Source organism: Vulpes vulpes, chromosome 7 (genome assembly GCF_048418805.1).
Source record: "Vulpes vulpes isolate BD-2025 chromosome 7, VulVul3, whole genome shotgun sequence".
Classification (NCBI taxonomy): domain Eukaryota; kingdom Metazoa; phylum Chordata; class Mammalia; order Carnivora; family Canidae; genus Vulpes; species Vulpes vulpes.
The window spans coordinates 31,699,093-31,719,064 of NC_132786.1; the positions used below are offsets into that span (position 1 = coordinate 31,699,093).

The window sequence follows — 19,972 nt, forward strand, 5'->3', positions numbered from 1 at the left end:
GAAGGCCCTGGGCTAGGGGCCACACTAGTGTGATCCTCTGGACTCCTGATACTCTTGCCGGGTGAATCCAGCTTAAACGCAACCTCAAGTTCAATCTTAAAAGGAAAAGATTTCATCAGAGACCAGAACAATGTTTCTCAAAGAGTAGCATGCAATTCACATGGCAACCACCTGGAAATTTTTTTGAAAAAAATTTTTAATACGAGTTTTAAAGCCTCAATTCTAGACCTGTTAAATCTAGAGCTTCCAAGGCTGGGGCCAGAAATCTGCATTTTATTATTTACTTATTTATTTTTTATTTATTCATTTATTTTTAATAAAGATTTTATTTATTTATTCATGACAGACACAGAGAGAAAGAAAGGCAGAGGGAGAAGCAGGCTCCATGCAGGGTGCCTGATGTGGGACTCAATCCCTGGGTCTCGAGGATCATGCCTTGGACTGAAGGTGGTGCTAAACCACTGAGCCACTGGGGCTGCCCTATTTATTTATTTTAAAGATTTTATTTATTTATGTGACACAGAAAGAGAACAAGCAGGGGTAGTGGCAGGCAGAGGGAGGGGGAAAAAGCGGCCCCCTAATCCCATATAGGGCTCAATCTAAGGACCCTGGGATCATAACCTGAGCCAGGGCAGATGCTTAACCCACAGAATCACCCAAGACACCTCTCAGAAATTTGCATATTAAACAGCACCCCCACGTGAGATTTGAAAAGCACAGTTGGATGGTGTAGGCTTTGTTCCAAACTGCCTTGGTCTCAGCAGCTTCCCCCCCTCCATCCACTGGAGTCTGGCACCAATCTCCCAGCTCCCTTCTGTGCACCGGCCTCCCCCAGGCAACACGCACATGGCCAGAGCCACGCTGTGAGGCAATCCCTCTATCCTTGACCCCTTCCTCTGCACAGCCAGTGATGGCTTTATCTCCGGATGATAAAGCACAGCCTTCAGCCGGGGAGCATTTAAGACAGGAACACAGGCTGGTCCCAGCCACAGCTGCAGGACCCAGAGGCAGACCCTGCTGGGCTCCGGCCAGGAGGGAAGAAGCCACCTGGAAAGCAGAGGCAAGAGCCCCAGTGGCCACAGCACCGCTCCCCTGCCTGTCCCCACTGCCTTAAACCATGCTTCTAGCCACGTTTAAGCTGTGTGCAGGGAGCTCCTACAGACACGTGCGCAACATGAAGGGTGAGGTCCCTGGACTGGGGTAGGGGCTGCGGGTGCTCAGGCCGAGTGGTTGTGCGGGACTGGGGAGCGGGCCCCTCAGGTGCTGATCCCATGTGCAACCTGCACCAGTCGCTTCCCTTCTGGAGCTCCCCATGTGAACAGCTGGGCTGGATGCTTAGATACCTGTGTCCCTTCTGGATCCTGTCACTGCTGCCCTCCTCTCTGGGGCCCCACCTTTTCTTGAGCTCGTCCTGACTTCGCCTAGATTGGCGCGGAGGCTACCAGGAAAGTCTCAGCCTCGGTGCATGCAGTGGGCGTGAGCCTTGACTTCCAGCGGGCCGTGTGGGCAAGCCTGAGAGACATGCGCAGGGACAGGGTGGGGAGAAAAAGACGGGAGAGGGAACCCAGAGAAGAGCAGAGGAAAGAGAGAAAGTGGGTGCAGCTGGAAGTCTTATTATTGTACCATGGGGAGGCAGAACCAGTTACCAAAGCCTGATTTTGCGGTGGCATCAAGATTCCAGGTCATCAGAGTCAATCCCCTGCGGTCACTGAATGGTACACAAACCAATCTCGAGTGCTTTCCAGTTACACTGGATTGAACTGGCTTCCATTCAGATGGAAGCCATGCTTGGAAGACTTGTACCAGCAGTGGGCCTGTTGTCACCAGATCAGTAAGACCAGCTCGCTCTGACCCAGCGGCACACAAAGCAATTACTCATGCAAAGGCCCCTGGCTGCTGACAGCTACACAGACTACAGGGGATGCGGGTCTTCAATTCTCCTTCGGCAGCAGATTTTTTCTGGTTGAACAAAGCTTCTTTTTCAAGAAGGAAACTTCCCTGGGCTCTGGTACAGCTCCTGCCTCCAGGCAGGACCAGGCCTGGCCCACCCAGATGGAAGGTAGACTCTGGGCCCAGGAGGCAGCCTGGCACAGAGTAACAGCCCTGGACTGGGAGATGGCCTGGCTCTGGTTCCGGTCCCCACTAGGGATCTGTGTTCCTGAGCAAGTCACCTCCCTCTCCAAGTGTTTCCTCATCTGTGGCAAGGTGAAGCGGTGGATTGGTCGCCCTCTAGGGGTATTTTGCTATCCTAAGCAACCATTTCCTCTGCTCTCCACAGGGCTGAGGCACCAGGCTATGCTGGCCATCGGCCAGGAGCTGAACCGGAGGGCACTGGGGGGCCCAACCCCAGGTGCGTGGATTAACCAGGTTCAGCGTCGGAGCTCTCTGCTTGGTAAGCCCAGGCTTCTGGACTTGTGCCAGTGGTGCGAGCTCGAGCTCGTGCGTGCTGCTCTGGTTCCCTCCCACCACCCCTGCCTCCCCCTAACCCTAAGCTGGCCTCACTCACTTACTTTGAGAAGATGGGACTGGAGTTCCTGAAGGCCAGACCCCTGTCAGCTGCAGCTGTGTGTCTAACTTTGCCTGTGAGCCTGACCCCATGGCTTTCGTCTTGGCTCTTCAAGGGAAAGAGCAGACCCAGATTCCAAGGGATGGAAGTCGGAGGGAGGCCAGGGAAACAGGCAAACTTGGGCTCTCCTTGGCTGTGTATCTAGGTTCTCGGCTGGAAGAAACCCTCTACAGCGACCAGGAGCTGGCCTATATCCGGCAGGGAGAGGAAGCCATGCAGAAGGCCCTGGGCATCCTCAGCAATCAGGAAGGCTGGAAGAAGGAGAGCCAGCAGGTAAGGGTGGGCCTGGAGGAACCCACGTTCCTCACTGTTCCTCTGCTGTCCTCAAGGCCTCAGAATTCCTGCCTCATTTGCCAAGTGCTAGTTTTAATTTGAAAATTCTCCTTTTCTAAGAATACATCCTCAGATACTCCTTTTGCCCATCACAGACATCCTGGAGACTGGTGTTCTAGAAACACTGTCACCTGGATCCTCAGTTACCCTCCAAACACATTGTACACCCAGTTTGCCAGGGACCACACAGTGATGGTCCTGCATGCATTGGAGGCCTCACCACGCTGGTCAGAAGAGCCAGTACCAAGGCCCAGTGCTGCTGCTGTTCAGCCGTCCTCACAGCTGAGCTTGCAGGGCTGATCTGAACTCAGCCACAACAGGGCTGGACCCCGAGGCCTTCTGAGTTTCCTGGCTCCTGAGCACGGCATCCTAAATGGGAACCAGTAACAGGCACATGTTCAAGGCCACTGGCTCCATTGAGACTCTTGTGGCTGTACTTCACCCAAAAGCTTCCATGCTGCCTGTTGCCTAAAGTTTAGGTAAACCCTCCCCTTCTCCAAGTTCTGAGTTAGCAGACCACTGGTTTGGGAGTCAGGAAATCTGGGGTGTAGGTCCAGCAATGCCCTTAGGCTAAGGGTCTCTGGACCTACATCCTTCTGCTGTAAGGCAAGGTACTGGACTGAACATGTCTTTAAGATCCCACCTGGCATGGTGTATATGTAATTAGGTGGTGGTGGAGCAGACTTTCCCACTCCCAGGTTTGTCTCGTTCAGAACTTTGTGCTTCTGAGGTCGAGTGGGGGCCTCTACAGTTGGACTTACCCACACCCAACAGCATTTACCACCAAGAAAAAAGGGTCCAGGGCAGGCAGGTTGCTTGTTAAAGCTCTGGCAGATGCACAAGGCTTGTGGCAGGAAAGATTAGCAACTGTTTTCATCAGAAGTAATGCTAGGCTTCTTAGTGCTTAGCTTGGAGCTGTGTGTGCCACTTCCCTACCTGTTGCCTGCCTTGCCTGTGTGCCTTACGCTAGGAATACTTTTTTTTAACCTTTATCCTGAAGTTAATTTTTTCTCCCTGATAGGCAAATGGGGACAAAGTACTCAGTAAGGTGGTCCCAGATGTGGGCAAGGTATTCCGTTTGGAGGTGGTGGTGGACCAGCCCATGGAGAGGCTTTATGAAGAGCTTGTGGAACGCATGGAAACAATGGGAGAGTGGAACCCGAATGTCAAGGAGGTCAAGGTAAGGAGAGTCTGGGTGTGAGTGGCAAAAAGCCACAGGAACTCAGTCTGCAAAGTGTGCCACAGAGGCCGCAAGCTGTGGGTAGTGCCTTAGACCCAGCACTGGTTGAGTAGTGATTCTGGCTCCCTGTGGCTTGGTAGGTCCTGCAGAAGATTGGAAAAGATACCGTCATCACTCATGAGCTGGCTGCAGAATCAGCAGGAAACCTGGTGGGGCCCCGGGACTTTGTGAGTGTGCGCTGTGCCAAGCGCCGAGGCTCCACCTGTGTGTTGGCTGGCATGGCCACACATTTCGGGGAGATGCCTGAGCAGAAAGGTGTCATCAGGTAATACTGGCTGTCCCTCAAAACCTCTCTTCCCTAACACAGGCTTGTGGGCATGCACCCACCAGGTGTGTGATGAATCCTCAGCTCCAAGAAACCAGTCCTTGGTCTCTTCCTTCAGCTTGCTTTCACACAGAAGTATTCTTTTTCCATAGTAGGGAAGGAAGACAAGTTTGGCCCTACTTACATAGCCAGTTTGTCCTGACCTTCCAAGAGAGCTTAAACACCTTAGTAATTTTCTAAAATATGAGGCAAGGCTGAGGTTTAGCTGGTATGCTCAGGTATGACCAAACATACTGTCGATTAAAATGTAATCCATACCACTTAGAACACAGCTGCTGCCTCAGTTTCCCAGGGCCCCAGCCACTACCCTGGACCCTTTCTCTGGTGTTCAGCAACTAAAAGGCACCACAGGAGGCCTCCAGGCTCCAGCTCCATTTGGCATTTGTTCTGATGAGCTGGTAACCACGCCAACTGTTACATATCACCTGTGGCAAATAATATTTCTGAGACTTAGAAAAGACAAGGTAATAGAGAAGCATGGCTAGTATTAAGTTGGCAGCATAAGAATTCTGCATGGTTCTCCTGACTTGACTTCTCTTCACTTGCCAGAGGTGAGCATGGCCCCACGTGCATGGTGCTCCATCCCCTGGCTCAAAGTCCCTCAAAGACCAAACTCACTTGGCTGCTCAGCATTGACCTCAAGGTGAGGAGCACAGGATGGCTCAGTGGGTGGGTGGTGGGGAGAAAAACTGGCTTTGGCCCTCCCACATTGTCCCACAAGGAAGAGGGAAAATCTACTTGCATTCAAAATGCAGATTGTCGGAGGGAAGAGGCTCGAGTTATGGCCTACTGTTCCATCACCTCAAAAGCTTACAATAGCTCCATTTTACCTCTATTGAATTTCAACTCTGCAGTTATCAATGTGGAAAGAAGGAAACTTAGGCTCCAAAAGATATGGTTGCTAGCTCAGAGTCACACACCTGGGAAGAGAGTAGTTCTGTGCTTCTTACACTGTCAGGACAGCAGGGTAGGGATGCAGTCCTCCTGGTCAACTCTAAGGTCGCATCTATAAACAGAGCTGAAGACCAAGCCCTAAGTAACCCATGTTTGTGATAGGGTACAGAGGTTTCTACAGCAGAACATCACCCATAAGATGGCCAAATTCTTCTAATTTTCTACTCTAGGGATGGCTGCCAAAGACCATCATCAACCAGGTCTTATCACAGACTCAGGTGGATTTTGCCAACCACCTGCGCAAGCACCTGGAGTCCAGCCCTGCTCCTGAAGCCAGATGTTAAGGACCAGCCTGCTGCTCCCAACTGTTCCTAGCTACACTGGCTTGCATGCTTGTCAGGAAGATCCCTGCTAGAAGCCTACAAGTCTGTTTAAGATCTTCATCTGGGGACTGAGAAATGAGGTGGGAGTGTATTTATAGAGTATGATACTGGGACTCAGATTGGTAAAATTTTAGGACCAAGAAAATGAGGGCAAGGCTTTTAAGAGCTTTATAGCTTCAATGATTAGCTGTGAAATGAAGGTCAAGGGCCCCAGCATATTCGTAAAGTTTCTTTCTGGCCCTTATATGTCTATTTAAGAGCATCTTTAAAATGCTACTAGCTAATACAGGGTGCAGAGGGCACTAAATACAGGGATTGGGACCTCATACTTTACGGGCTCATGAACTCCCTTCCCTGCAGGCAGTGTTTGTGGACACAGCGGGTCTTATAAAAGGTACTCTAGCAACCCTCTGCTCCTCTACCAGATAGGTAGCGAGCTGCACCAAAGACCAAGCAACTCCCCACAGCAGCAGGTGCCTTCTAGAAATGTAGTCTAAGTTTTCCTGATTGAAAATAAATAAATAAATAAAACTAATTAAACTAGTTCTCCTACTTCTGCCATGAGCACCAGTCAGAATAAAGAATTATAACTAACACAAAAACTTCAGTCTGTACCTGTTGAAAAATTCTCTTAAAAAAAAAATCATTCTAGTAAATTGCAACTTCATGCTAAAGGAGTCCTAGAAATTAAACTAGATCCCCTAGCTCATTAGAAGGAAAAACTACTGGGCACATAAGTTACTCAATTTTTTAGAATGTTACCAGGATCTTTCATAAAGGTTTAATTTCCATGATAAGCACAAGCCAAAATTAATTCTTAAAAGAACTCTAGAAGTGGTAGCTGATTGATGAGCACTGGAAGAGGGTCATGACTGAGGATTTTTATTTGCCTAAATAAAAGATAGGACAAATATGAAAATGAATGATAATGTTGAACAGAAACAAATTTAATTGTTTTTCCTTGAGTGAACACTGAAACCCAAAAAGGGGAGTCTTTAATTCAGAGCTGCTTACATCAGCTTCTACCCTGGCTCAGGGTGGCCACCTTCTCTGCCTTTAACAGGTCAGTGTTTTACAATTTCAAGAGATGGTTGAAAGAGGTGATATAGTGATAGCAAAGCACCCAAGATTCAGAGAATTTATGCTTTAAAAATATAAACTGGGGCGGGATTACTTTGTTAATGTGTATAAGCACGATGAAAACCCAGCCATCACCACTTGAAGCTTTTCCATTCTGGTTTTAATGGCATTGATGATTTAAAGCATTTGGAAACAGAGCTCCAGCTTATTTATTAAACAGCTCAGCAAGAGTGGGAATGCTGGTATTTATTGAGCTACTGAAACTTTACATCTGAGAAAAGTATTTATTATTTATTCTGTTTCTTAGAGTGATCTCTTTTTAGCATAGATCAAATTATTGTTATCTACCTGGGGGCACTTCAGAGTGAGAGGGGATAGTTGTAGAAGTATTTCTACAATTAGAAATATCTAAATACAGAATTATCATCCATTCCCAGCTCAGAGAAAATGATTACTTGTTTAAAGTTGTGTGAAGCTACACTCTGGTTTTAAAAAAGAACATGCTGAAAGCAAAGAAATGGGACTTCACCACACATCATAGTTATGATCTTGATTTTAAATTGCCTTCTTCAAACCATGCAACTGTGTCTTTGAGGGGACTGGGAGTTATTTTTCCACTTGTTTAATTTTATGTTGGAATAAAGTAAGTTGCTAGTGACAACCTGCTTGCCGAGACCATTTTATGGAAGTCTATGTGAAGAGGGGGTATTCTGTGAGCCCTTCAAATGAACTTTCTCAAAACACACAAGCACTTTGAATATGAATTATAAACAGGTAAAATCATTACTTCTGTAACTTGATTTATGAAAATATAATGTACAAAATTTTATCATTTAAATGGAGAGTGGGTGTACAAATAACATGTGGTAAATTATATTACAAAGAATTTACCTCCAGGGGCGCCTGGCTGGCTCAGTCCGTTAAACATCTGCCTTCTGTTCAGGTCATGATCCCGGGGTCCTGGGATCGAGTCCTGCTTTGGGCTCCTTGCTCAGTGAGGAGTCTACTTCTTCTTCTCCCTTTGTGCCTCCCCTCCACTCGTGCTTGTTCTATCTTGATCTCTCAAATAAATAAATAAAATCTTAAAAAAAAATTACCTCCAGCTTCCTCTAAAGGATACTACCCTCCCTCATTCTTTTAAGAGTTCTTCAAACTCTGGTCATCCAGCTTTATAACCAAGTCTGCCCTTTAAGACCAGCCATGAATGAATAGGTGTCTTTAGCCTACGATCATACTAACTCTGTTAGGTCTTCTGTGAGGAGATGTGGAATGGCCAAAAAAAAAAAACCAGCCAGGCTGGTTTGTTAGGAGACAAATATATTAGTCAAAGCTACTGTGTTAAGGATACCAATAGTCACTAGAGATTTGGGAGATTTCTTCAACATGCAGGAAATATGGCAACACATTCCCCACCTTGCGGTGAACCCCTCTATTTACCTAGAATGGAAGGCTAGAGGCAGGGAAGTCTCTGGAGTAATCCTGGGAGGCTGACGTATTAAAAACGGAGACAGGGAAGCCATAAAAAGATCTCAAGGGAGGGCTCATTCGTTTTTTGTTTTTTCTTTAAGATTTTATTTATTTACTCATGAGAGACAGAGAGAGAAGCAAAGACATAGGCAGAGGGAGAAGCAGGCTCCATGCTGGGAGCCTGATAGCCGGACTCAATCCCGGGTCTCCAGGATCATGCTGAAGGTGGGCTGAAGGTGGCGCTAAACCGCTGAGCCACTGGGGCTGGGCTGCCTGGCAGGGGGGTGGCGAGGGGGCCCTCAATCTTACATTCCAGCTTTTAGTATTCTGAACACTGCCCTTTTATTATCACCTATTCTGAAAACAATCTCTACATATTAACATACATGTTCAACGGGAAGAGTTGGAGGGAGACCATTAACCCTTATTATTTTTTTAAAGATTTATTTATTATTTGAGAGAGAGAGTGGGCACACTCAAGCGGTGGGGGACAGAGGGATGGCAGAGGGAGGAAAGGAGAGAATCCCCAAGCAGACTCCCTGCTGAGCCCGGAGCCTGATGGAGGGCTCTATTCCAGGACCCTGAGATCATGAGCTAAAATCAAGGGTCAGCCGCTTAACTGACTGAGCCACCCAGGTGACCCCATTAAACTTTTTAAGCTCTTGTTCACCTCAGGAGTCTGATTTCACAGGATAAAGAGAGTGGGTGACTTGGGTGGAAAGAATGGAAGCAAGAGGGTTTGGGATAGAGTCAGCAATGAGCCTGTCTCCCCCAATTCTAGCTACCTTTCCTCAAACTGCCCACATTCCCTACCACTGTCACAAGAGGAACCCAATGTGAAAGGGAAGCAAAGTGCCACACACACTTGAAGACAAGTTTTATTTGGGAAGAGTTTCTAATTGTTAAAGCTGCAAGCAAGTTCTTTTTACAATTATAGTTCTAGAGACCTAGTAGTTTCAGAGACCCCAGTGTTCAAAAATATTTCAAAATGAATAAAAACCCACACCAAAAGGAAAGACCTTTTAGATCTGGAATGTACAGTCACTGAAATCAGCTGTTCTCAGAAACAAACCATTTCCTTGGAAATCAGATGGGATGAAGTCAATGCCACTAAAGGAAATGCCTTTTTAAATAAGTTAGCTACTTGAACAAGATTATTCACTCCTTAGAAAATACAGTAAGATAACAAGTCCCAGGTGGTGGGATACATGGTACAGCACCAGTTTCACAGGGAGTGTATGGGATCCTAGGGTCAGCAGTTGTTGGCATATGGCACACAACATAGAAGCAGTCACCGGAAGTGGAGAGAGTGCTGAAGGGCAGGCAGTCTTTCCCAGTCTCACCCACACTTTTAACTTGCTAACAGCAGAGGCTGTGTTCCATAGTATCTTTGGGAGAACGTTTGCAACAGTTAAAAAACAAAAACAGGCCCCTCCCCAATTTATTCCCCAGAAAGTCCACGTCTGCAAAGAGGGATCTGGTCAGGGTTCCCATGGTGGACTCCGTCTCCCATCCACCTCTGTTTCCACATGATACAAGACATCAGCCAGAGTATGTTCTACCACAGCGCCCCAGCCCATGTCACTCATCTGTGGGGGGAACAAGAAACAGAAATGAGGCGATGAGAATAGCTACAACAAGAAGAAACAGAGATAGGAGGATGTATCGTGAATGTTACTCACGGGGCGGTAAGTGAGATCCTTTGGAGGATACTTGAAACATGGTCCAAAGTTAATGGAAACCTGGGGGAGTTCAAGTCGAGCAGACATGAAAGCACAGAAGAAAACAGTGAACAAGTTGAACGTGACATGGGAACTTTTTAAATGTAGCTATGACATTCGGGGCACAAGCGGAACGAATGACATAGATTCACACTGCTAAAAGTGGTCAACATCCTGATGTTCATCAAAAATTAGGTAAATAGACTTGATGATTTCTGTTTACAACCTAAAGATTTCTTTATTGTACTTAAATGGTGGTTACTGACAGACTAAAAATACATGGAAACTTCCAGACATTACCCTTTTAAACCATTTAAAACAACAACAACAAAAACCTAACAGGATCTGATGAGAGTCCCTTTCATACTGGATCATATTTAAAAAAAAAAACACAAAAAACCACAACACAGTATAAGCAACAGTTACTAACCAATGGTAGTGGATTATCATGACTTACAACACCAAGTTGACTTCTGTACCTATGTACCTCCTATGTTTTACATGGAACAATAATATTTACCACATAGTACATTCAAAGGAAAAGTATGGGACACACTAACCGCACAATCTTTTATCTATCCAAGCAAATACTTCCTAAAACACCCAACTATTTTTGGAACAAAGAGTAACAGTAGGAACACATTCTCCTTTCACTCTTAGGCTATTCAGACTTCTTTCTAGAACTCACATCAATAGCTCTTCCAACACAACCATTCATCTATTTCCCTCAAGTCCTGTTCACAGGATGAACAGATGATACATACCGTGCAACTCTTATACAGTGAGATGGCTGGAAAATAAACCCCCTCAAAAATATCTTTGTAGGCCACACCTTGATTGACACCGTTTTTATAAAATATTATCTGAAACAAAAACCATGGTTTTACTTCAGAATTTAACCACAGAACAAACTGAAAAATAACTCACTTGGAGAATCCTTTAGAAGTGCTGTCACCATGCTGGTAGTAAGGTCTTCCAAGACCAGCATATAGCTTGTGCACCAACAACATCTTTATACAGGACTTTAGATTTTTCAGAGCATATTCACATGCACTATTCTAGTCAGTCCTCAGGTTTCTTTGCTTTCTGAATTCTTATGTTACTTATATCAATCTGTTTTCCTATTATTCATCACATATTTCTAGAGAGTAATTTGGTCTTCCAGGGGATCCCCGGGTGGCTCAGTGGTTTAGTGCCCTGCCTTCGGCCCAGGGCGTGATCCTTGAGTCCTGGGATCGAGTCCCACACCAGGCTCCCTGCATGGAGCCTGCTTCTCCCTCTGCCTGTGTCTCTGCCTCTCTTTCTCTGTGTCTCTCATGAATAAATAAATACAATCTTAAAAAAATAATAATAATAATTTGGTCTTCCACCAATTCCCTGGTGGAACCATACCCATTTAAGCTTATTTGTCCCCTTCTGTTACATCAGATTCTCACTTCTGTATTTCTCCTTTGAAAATCTCTTCAGATCTTCTAAATCTCTAAATCCTCATTTTCTTTTTGTCCTTTCCCTTTTTAAAATTATTCCGAATATTTTCTCTCATCCACTACCTATGGACTTCAGAAAAGGCTCTTCTTTCTGAAGCAACCTTCTCTGCCTGTTCCTCCCAGCATGAGTGATCTTCTCCCAGGCTGGATTATCTTTAGATCTATTAGTTGTTTTCCTTTATTATTTTCTCCCTAAAAACAACTGGAACCCTACTTTATTTTCTCCTACATTTGCTTCTATTACTGTCCCAGGCAGCTTCACAACATTTTTATGGAAAAATGTTTCCAGCTTAAAATTTTCTTCCACCCCTTCTCCTAATTTCAGCCTTTGCAGCTGGGTCCAGTCGTGCCAGCCTTTATTTATGCTAGGACTTTGGGCAGATGTGTTTCCATCAACCTTGGAACAGGAAGTAGGGAAAGTTCTAGAGGACACTGTATGAACCATGACAGCTCCTGCTGCCTTTGGGTCACAGCAAGATCCTCTCCTATTCTAGTGTTCCTTCCTCTGAACCTGACCCTTCCTCTGAAAAGAAGAAATATCTGACTTGCTTCCTCAATCTCTTGCAGATTTCCCCAGTAGGCTGCTGTTTTTACCTTTTTCTCTATAGACTGGCCCTAAAAGAGCCCTGATGATCCCTTTTATAGCAACAGCATGGTACCACAGGAAGAGCACAAACACAGTAGGCAGGAGTGGGAGCTTGCTCTGATGCCCCTTCAGGCTTCATTTTCCTCACTTTTATAATTAGGAGATTGGTCCCAATCTTCAAAGTCTTCTAGTTCTGACATTTTTATGACCATGACTCACCTCACTATGGGGAGTCTGCTTTAGGCTCTTCTCTGCTTTATCCACAAAGTCTTTTTCCTCAAAATACAAATAACTCTTGAACTTTATCAAAGCCTTGAAAATCAAGAAAGAAAGGAAAAAAGGAACATTGAAGCATGAGCTACATCATCATGAAATTAAAAAAAAAAAAAAAAAAAAAAAAGCCAGATTCACACAAATAGCATGGATCCCTTGGGCTTTGCAACAAGAATTAAAAATCTATGTGGGGTTTAGCTTTGCTAGATTTTAAACAACTACATGCATCTTAAAAACTACTGGATGGCACATACTTGTTAAACATTTTCAAAAAAGACCTTTACTAAGATTTGTGAAAAAACACATACACACACATATATACTTTTACCATAACTAAAATACCCATTAAACTAAAATTAATTCATAGTTCTTTTTTCCCTTGATAATCTCAGTGAAATAAAAAGTTTACTGAGCCTACAACCTCCTATTCTATAAAAACATTTTTGAGAGCCACTTCCTTTAATTCTAGTTCTGATTCTCCTATAGGTTTCCAGTTCACCCCTTCCTTGCTGGTTCCCAAGAGCCTGATTAATTACTTATTCCCAGGAAAACGTATGACATTATTATTTTTTTTATTTTGAATTTCTTAGCACATAAACACAGTAAAAAAAAAAAAAATTCAAGAGATTTACAAGAACATAAAATGAAGAATCTCAGGATCCCTGGGTGGCGCAGCGGTTTGGCGCCTGCCTTTGGCCCAGGGCGCAATCCTGGAGACCCGGGATCGAATCCCACCTTGGGCTCCCGGTGCATGGAGCCTGCTTCTCCCTCTGCCTATGTCTCTGCCTCTCTCTCTCTGTGACTATCATAAATAAATTTAAAAAAAAAAAAAAAGAAGCCTCTCTCTCACACACTGTCACTCAACACACAAGTTTCCCTTTCCCAAAAGCAACCTCTTTTCCAGTGTTCTTGTATCTTTCTAGAAAGTCTAGGCATATATTAGTATCTTCAAAATTAAAATACTACACACACAAACCCACACCAGACAAAAATAAGGAAGCAAAAAGGACTGATACTACATAATTTGAAGACTTACTCTAAAACTACAATAATCAAGACAGTGTGGTACTGGCATAAAGGTCAACAAATAGATCAATGGGATAGAGAGCTCAAGAACAAACTCTACTTTCCACTTGTAAAATCATCTGATTTTCACAAAGGGCAACAAAGAAATAAGTATAAAAGTTTTCAAAAAATGGGGTTAAGATAATTGGATATCCATGCATATGGAAGAAAAAATTAACCTTGATCCCTACACTTCATACCATACACAAAGAGTAATTCAAGGTGGATCAGAGACCTAAATGTAAAAGCTAAAACCATGTTTTCGAAGGAAAACATGGAAGAATACCTTCCTGAGTGGAAAGTAGGCAAAGAATTATTAACTCATCGAAAGCAATATAAGTGTAAAAGAAAAATTTGATAGATTTCTTAAATTAAAAACTTCCAGTTCATCAGAAGACACCATTAAGACATAAACAAGTCACAGACTAGGAGCCACCAAAATGGCTAAAATTAGGTTGATAGACAACAAATGCTGAGAACGATATGAAGCAACTACAATTACCACACATTGTAGCTGGGAGTGGAAAGAGTCTGGTAACTGCTTCTAAAACTAAATATATAACTACCTTATGGCCCAGTAATTGCATTTCTAGCTGCTGACCCAAAAGAAACAAAAACATGTTTACAAAAACATTTGTATAAGAAAGTTCTAGTCACTTTTATTCCTAACACCCGCAAACCTGAAATAGCCCAAGTGTCTATCCACAGGAAAATGGAGTTATCTTATCTAGTAATTCCATTACTGGGTATTTACCCAAAGAACAAAAAACACTAATTCAAAAAGATATATGCATCTCTATTTTTATTGAGCATTATTTACAACAGCCAAATTATGGGAGCAACCCAAGTACTTACCTATAGATGAATGGATAAAGATGTGGTGTATACAAAATGGGATATTACTCAGCCATAAAAAAAGAACAAAATCTTGCTACTATTTGTAACAACATAGATGGAGCTAGACAGTATAATGCTAAGTGAAATAAGTCAGAGAAAAACAAATATCATATGATTTCATTCATATGTGGAATTTAAGAAATACAACAAACAAAAAACCCCAGACTCAACAAGACAGAACAAACTGGTGGTTACTAGAGGGAGGTAGGTGGGGGGGATGCGTGAAATAACTGAAGGGGATTAAAAGTACACTTATCATGATAAGCACTAATACACAGAATTGTTGAATCACTACATCGTGCACTTGAAATAAATACTGTATGTTATTTATATTGGAATCTTAAAAATTTTTTAAAATAGGAAAATGGATAGTTGTATATCAGTTATATCTCAATAAAGCTGGAAAAAATAGGAAAATGGATAAATCCACTGCGTGTATTCATACAATGCAACACTACTCCACAACGGAAGGAAACAAGCTACAGATACATGCAAAAACATAAATGAATCTCAAAAGCATTACGTCAAACAATAAAAGCCAGATACAAAGCCTACATAGTACATGGCTCAATTCACTTAAGTTTAAGAACAATTAAAACTTATAGGATTATGATAGGGGAAAAAAATTTCTAGATGGTGGTTGGCTCTCTAAGGGATGGCAGTTAGGACTGACTGGGAAAGAGCATGAGGGAACTTCTTGGGGTGATAAGATTCTAATGTCTTCTTAGAGATTTGGGCCAAACTCAAAACTCAGTGAATTTATACTTAAAATCTGTACATTTCATTTTAGCTAAGTTTTATATCAAAAGAAAAAGCTAAATCAAGGTTGCACTCTAGCTATTGACATGTATCCTGAAGTACGTGGGCAGGAGTGAGGTATATTGATGGCTATACCTCTCTGAAGTATATTAAAACAAGATGCACGGAGAGATGGGTGGGTGGGTAGAGGAATGAGCAAATAATAGGTTCATGGTAGAATCTAGGTGATGGGTATTTGGACACTGACTTTAAAATTCTTTCAACTTTGTTGTATCTAAAAATTTTCATAGCGAAATGTCAGAAAAACATGTGAATGGTAGGTCAGCATTACAAGAGAACACCCCCAGGCCGCAATTGCAGGCATTTGTTAGCTGCCACAGATCTTCAAACCCTGAGAAATCTCTCAGGAGGACAAACTCACCTTATCTTTGTAAGTATCGGGCAGTGACTTGGCTGTCTCTGTGTCTTCAGGAAGATTGATATAGAATCCCAGCACGTCTCCCTGTCCATAGCCAGAAGAGTAGTGTTTGCCAATCGACTGGTGGAACTTGGTTCCTTTTTTGCTTCGCCATGAATAGCTAAATTTATCATAACCTAAGGGAGCTTGAAGGTTACCTGTTCCGATAAAGAAATTTACAGGAAGTCAAAAGACTGCAAATCAAATCTGGTTTGCTGACAAAAAATTCTCCTTTCATTATATTTTTTGGTCAGTTTTACAAAATTGCAAACCACCCAATCCTTCAGGAAGTGAATTTTCTGCCCAATGAGCTGAAAAGTCATGAAGCTCAGCCAGATGGTCTATACCTCTCCGCCAGCTGCGATGGCCGCACAACAGCTTCCACTCACCTAACGGCTGGGACCAACCCAGTCTGGCAGCAGTGTCTGGCGGCATCTCATCCACTGTGATTTCAAAATACCAGGAGCCTTTCCGTACCCCATGAGAAGCCCGGACCATGGAATAGCCCTTCTCTCCAACTACAGTGAGCCGGTCATCGGAGATCTTTAGCTGGGGAGCTGCAGTGTGAAGATGAAAACAATGGCCCGCAACTTACTGGAGGCACTTGGAGACAACTGCCCCCCAAGCCAGAGTCTCCAGGAAAATGGAGTAAGAAATCAGACTATTAGGTCAGGAATCTGCAGTATTAGTTCAGGAGTTTCAAAATCTCAACAGAAGACATGGCTGAAGGTGAGAGGAAAAAAAAGGAATAAAGTGGTCAGGTAATCTAGTTTCTACTAAAAGTGATATTAAATTAACAGGTTAAAATTAATGATACTAGTCCCTAAAATGTAACAAACCAATTATAATGTGCTTGGGTCTTGATTTGTATAAACCATCCCCTTTTTTTTTAAAGTAAGTTTTATATTGAATGTGGGGTTTGAACTCACAACCCTGGAATCAAGTTGCATGCTCTACCTACTGAGCCAGCCAGGTGCCTCTGTATAAACCATCCTTTAATAGACCCAATATTTTATTTTGAAATAATTTTAGACTTTCAAAAATAGTACACATTCCCCATATGTCCTTCACCTGGCTTCCCCAAATGTTAACACCATCTGTGGCCACAACACAATTATCAAAACCAGAAAATTAGTATTAATAATACAATGGTATTAACTAATCTATAGATCATCTTCAAATCAAGCCAATTGGCCAAATAATATCCTTCTTCTGTTCCAGGATCTAATCCAACATCCCACATTTCACTTAGTTGTCATGTGTCCTTAGTTTCTTCCAATCTGAGACAGTTTACGTCTTTCATGACCATGACACTTTGAAGAGTACTGGTCACTTTCATTCATAGAATGTCCCTCAATTAGGTTTTTCTGATGTTTTCTCCAATTTAAGTACAGGTAATGCTTTTTGTGACTGGAACATCACTGAAGTAAATAATGCTGTGCTGCTCAGTATATCTTATGAGGAAACACACGATATCAAAATGTCCACGTTACACTTTGAGCACTTGACTATCATGGCGCCTTACATGGTGCCTTACAGATTTCTTACATGGTGCCTTATCATGGTGCCTTACAGATTTCTTACTATAAAGCTACTATTTTCTAAAACAAGACAAAATCAGAGACGGAGAAAAACCATAAGAGACTTTTTTTTTAAGATTATTATTATTATTAAGATTTTATTTATTTGTTCGTGAGAGACACACACAGAGCGAGAGAGGCAGAGACACAGGCAGAGGGAGAAGCAGGCTCCAGGGCTGAAGGCGGCACTAAACTGCTGAGCCACCTGGGCTGCCCAAGAGACTCTTAATCATAGGAAACAAACTGAGGGTTGATGGAGGTTAGTAGGGGATGTGGTAACTGAGTGATGGGCATTAAGGAGGACATGTGATGGAATGAGCACTGGGTATTACATAAGACTGATGAGTCACTGACCTCTACCTCTGAAACTAATTAATAAATTATATGTCAATTAAATGAAATTAAATAAAATTTAAAAAAAATTAAAAAATAAAGTTACTATTTTCCCTTTGTAATTGGTAAGAATTTTGTGGGGGAGATAAAAAGATATTTGACACAATCAAGGAAATCTGATTATGGACTGAAGTTAGATGATAGCAAGGAATGATCTATTTTGTTAAGTGTGAGCATTGTGGTTATAAGAGAAAAAAACCCCATCTTTTAGAAATGCATATTTTTTAGAGGTATGTAGGGTGAGATTTGTCTTAAAAATTCAGGAAAAAAAAGAGAGGCAAAAAACCCAGATAAAATAAATATGGCAAAAACTTGATAATTGTTAGATCTAGGTGAAAAGTATATGAAGGTTCATTGTATTCATCTTTCTACCTTTGTGTACGTTTGAAACTTTACTATGAGGCCATTATGCAAGATAAGGGAACAATCTAAACCAACTGGAGGGGATACTGCAACTTGGAAGTGAAGAAAAACAATGACAAAAGATAGGAGAGCATTTCCAGGTGATGTCGTTGGATTTTTATCAACATAGAAACAACCACAAATCCAGTTAAGGCCAGTGAGGAAAAAGAAGTTGAAATATTGTTTGTAACACTCAGAGTTGTCTGACTTCTACAGGAGGAAGCAAAAACTTGAGATTAGCTATAGCTTTTATTTTTTATTTTATTTTTTTAAGATTTATTTATTTATTTATTTATGAGAGAGAGAGAGAGAGAGAGAGAGAGAGAGAGAGAGAGAGGCAGAGACCCAGGAGGAGGGAGAAGCATGCTCCATGCCAGGAGCCCAACGTGGTTCTCGATCCCGGGACTCCAGGATTGCACCCTGGGCCAAAGGCAGGCACTAAACCGCTGAGCCACCCAGGGATCCCCAGCTATAGCTTTTATAAAGGCCTTTACGACTTACAAAGTACTTTCACAGGTAGATAGGTAGGTAGACAGACCCTGACTCTCTCAACTACCATTTCTACAGTGCAGATGGAGCAGCAGATGATGTAGCTGTTCAAGAGCACACTGCAGGTCAGTGTGGCTTGGCTGACTAAAAAGCCCTGCCCCTGCGCTCTTTCTGTTACACAGAACCACAATGGCTCATGTACTAGGCAATACAATGATAACTTCCTTAAATTAAATGCATGTTGCTTAGCACAACTTTCTTAGGCATTTCGCAAATTCTAACTTCTCAAATACAAATATTTCTTCCCTTACCCCTTCCTGGGCAATTCACCCCTACAGCCACTAGATGGGGGCTGAGCAAGGCAAGTGTCCAGGATGGAATAGGACACTAAAGGGTGTACCTCCTCCTAAAGTACTAATTACATAGGGGAAAAAAGTAACTTTTCAGGGGATTACCTGGCAGATACCACCTTAGCCAAATGATCAAAGTGGACATCATCAGTAATGGGACAAATTAAAATCATGTACCACCTGACAGAATACAACATGAAGAACATAGATAGCACTGATTTAGTGATATTTCTGTCAAAGATGCAGAACTGAATCAAATCCTAAGGAATCAACCAGACAAACTCAAATTGCAAGATATTCTATAAAAAAAAGTGCACTCTCATTTTCAAAAGCTTCAAGGTCCTCAAAATCTAGGAAATAGAAAAACTGTTCCAGATTGAAGAAGATTTAAAAGACATGACATCTATGGGCACTTGGGTGGCTCAGTGGTTGAGCATCTGCCTTCCACTCAGGGCATGATCCTGGGATCCTGGGATCAAATCCCACATTGGGCTCCCTGCAGGGAGCCTGCTTCTCCCTCTGCCTGTGTCTCTGCTCCTATCTCTCATGAATAAATAAAATCTTAAAAAAAAAAAAAAAAAAAGACATGACATCTAAAAGCAGCAAATGATTCTCAATGGGATCCTTTGCTATAATGACATTACTGTGTCAACTGAAGAAACTTGAGTAGGATCTGAGGGTCATCAGATGGTAGCAATCAGTGTTAATTTCCTGTCTTTGATGGTTATATACTGGTTCTGTAAGAATGTGACAGTTAAAAAAAATATCCACTAACTCTTTGATACTCTTCATTTGAAGAGGTAGAGCCTAATTTCCCTCCACCTGAGTGTGGGTTGAACATAGGGACTCACTTCTAACAAAACAAAGTTGAAGCAACTAATCAGCTTCAAAGACAGGTCACAGAAGACACTCAAACTCTACTGCTCTCCTGGATCACTTGCACTGGGAGGAGTTAACATCCATGGATGAGGATAATTAGTCTATGGAGAGGCCCACATGGTGAGGCTCTGAGAGAATCCTGTCAAAGTGACATGAGTGAGCCATCTTGGAAATAAGTCTTCCAGCCTCTGTCGAGTCCTCAGAGACGATAGGCCCAGCTAAGAGCTTGACTGCAACCACATGAATTCTACTGAAACATGCCACACAGCTAAGCTTCTCCCAGATTCCCAACCTTAAAAACTGTGGGAGATAATGAACATTTATAGGTTTAGACTGCTAAGTTTTA

The 19,972-nt window shown here is 42.8% G+C and overlaps 2 protein-coding genes across 3 annotated transcripts in view; one reads left to right on the plus strand and one right to left on the minus strand.

The window, feature by feature from the left end:
- Positions 1 to 738: 738 nt before the first annotated feature.
- Positions 739 to 7,482, plus strand: STAR (steroidogenic acute regulatory protein). The gene is made up of 7 exons (XM_025993602.2): positions 739 to 1,181; positions 2,279 to 2,392; positions 2,712 to 2,839; positions 3,921 to 4,079; positions 4,220 to 4,404; positions 5,014 to 5,107; positions 5,589 to 7,482. Exons 1-7 carry the CDS (start codon positions 1,118 to 1,120, stop codon positions 5,700 to 5,702), a joined length of 858 nt encoding a protein of 285 aa, XP_025849387.1. The 5' UTR covers positions 739 to 1,117; the 3' UTR covers positions 5,703 to 7,482.
- Positions 7,483 to 9,153: 1,671 nt separating this feature from the next.
- Positions 9,154 to 19,972, minus strand: part of ASH2L (ASH2 like, histone lysine methyltransferase complex subunit) — a 34,295-nt gene continuing 23,476 nt past the window's right edge. For both annotated transcript variants that reach the window (XM_025993601.2, XM_025993599.2), the window contains 6 exons: positions 15,923 to 16,090; positions 15,498 to 15,691; positions 12,302 to 12,394; positions 10,774 to 10,872; positions 9,971 to 10,030; positions 9,154 to 9,877 (listed from right to left, as the gene is read on the minus strand). In XM_025993601.2, coding sequence (XP_025849386.1) covers positions 9,770 to 9,877; positions 9,971 to 10,030; positions 10,774 to 10,872; positions 12,302 to 12,394; positions 15,498 to 15,691; positions 15,923 to 16,090 — 722 coding nt within the window. In that variant the 3' untranslated portion in view covers positions 9,154 to 9,769. The remainder of the gene's footprint in view (positions 9,878 to 9,970; positions 10,031 to 10,773; positions 10,873 to 12,301; positions 12,395 to 15,497; positions 15,692 to 15,922; positions 16,091 to 19,972) is intronic.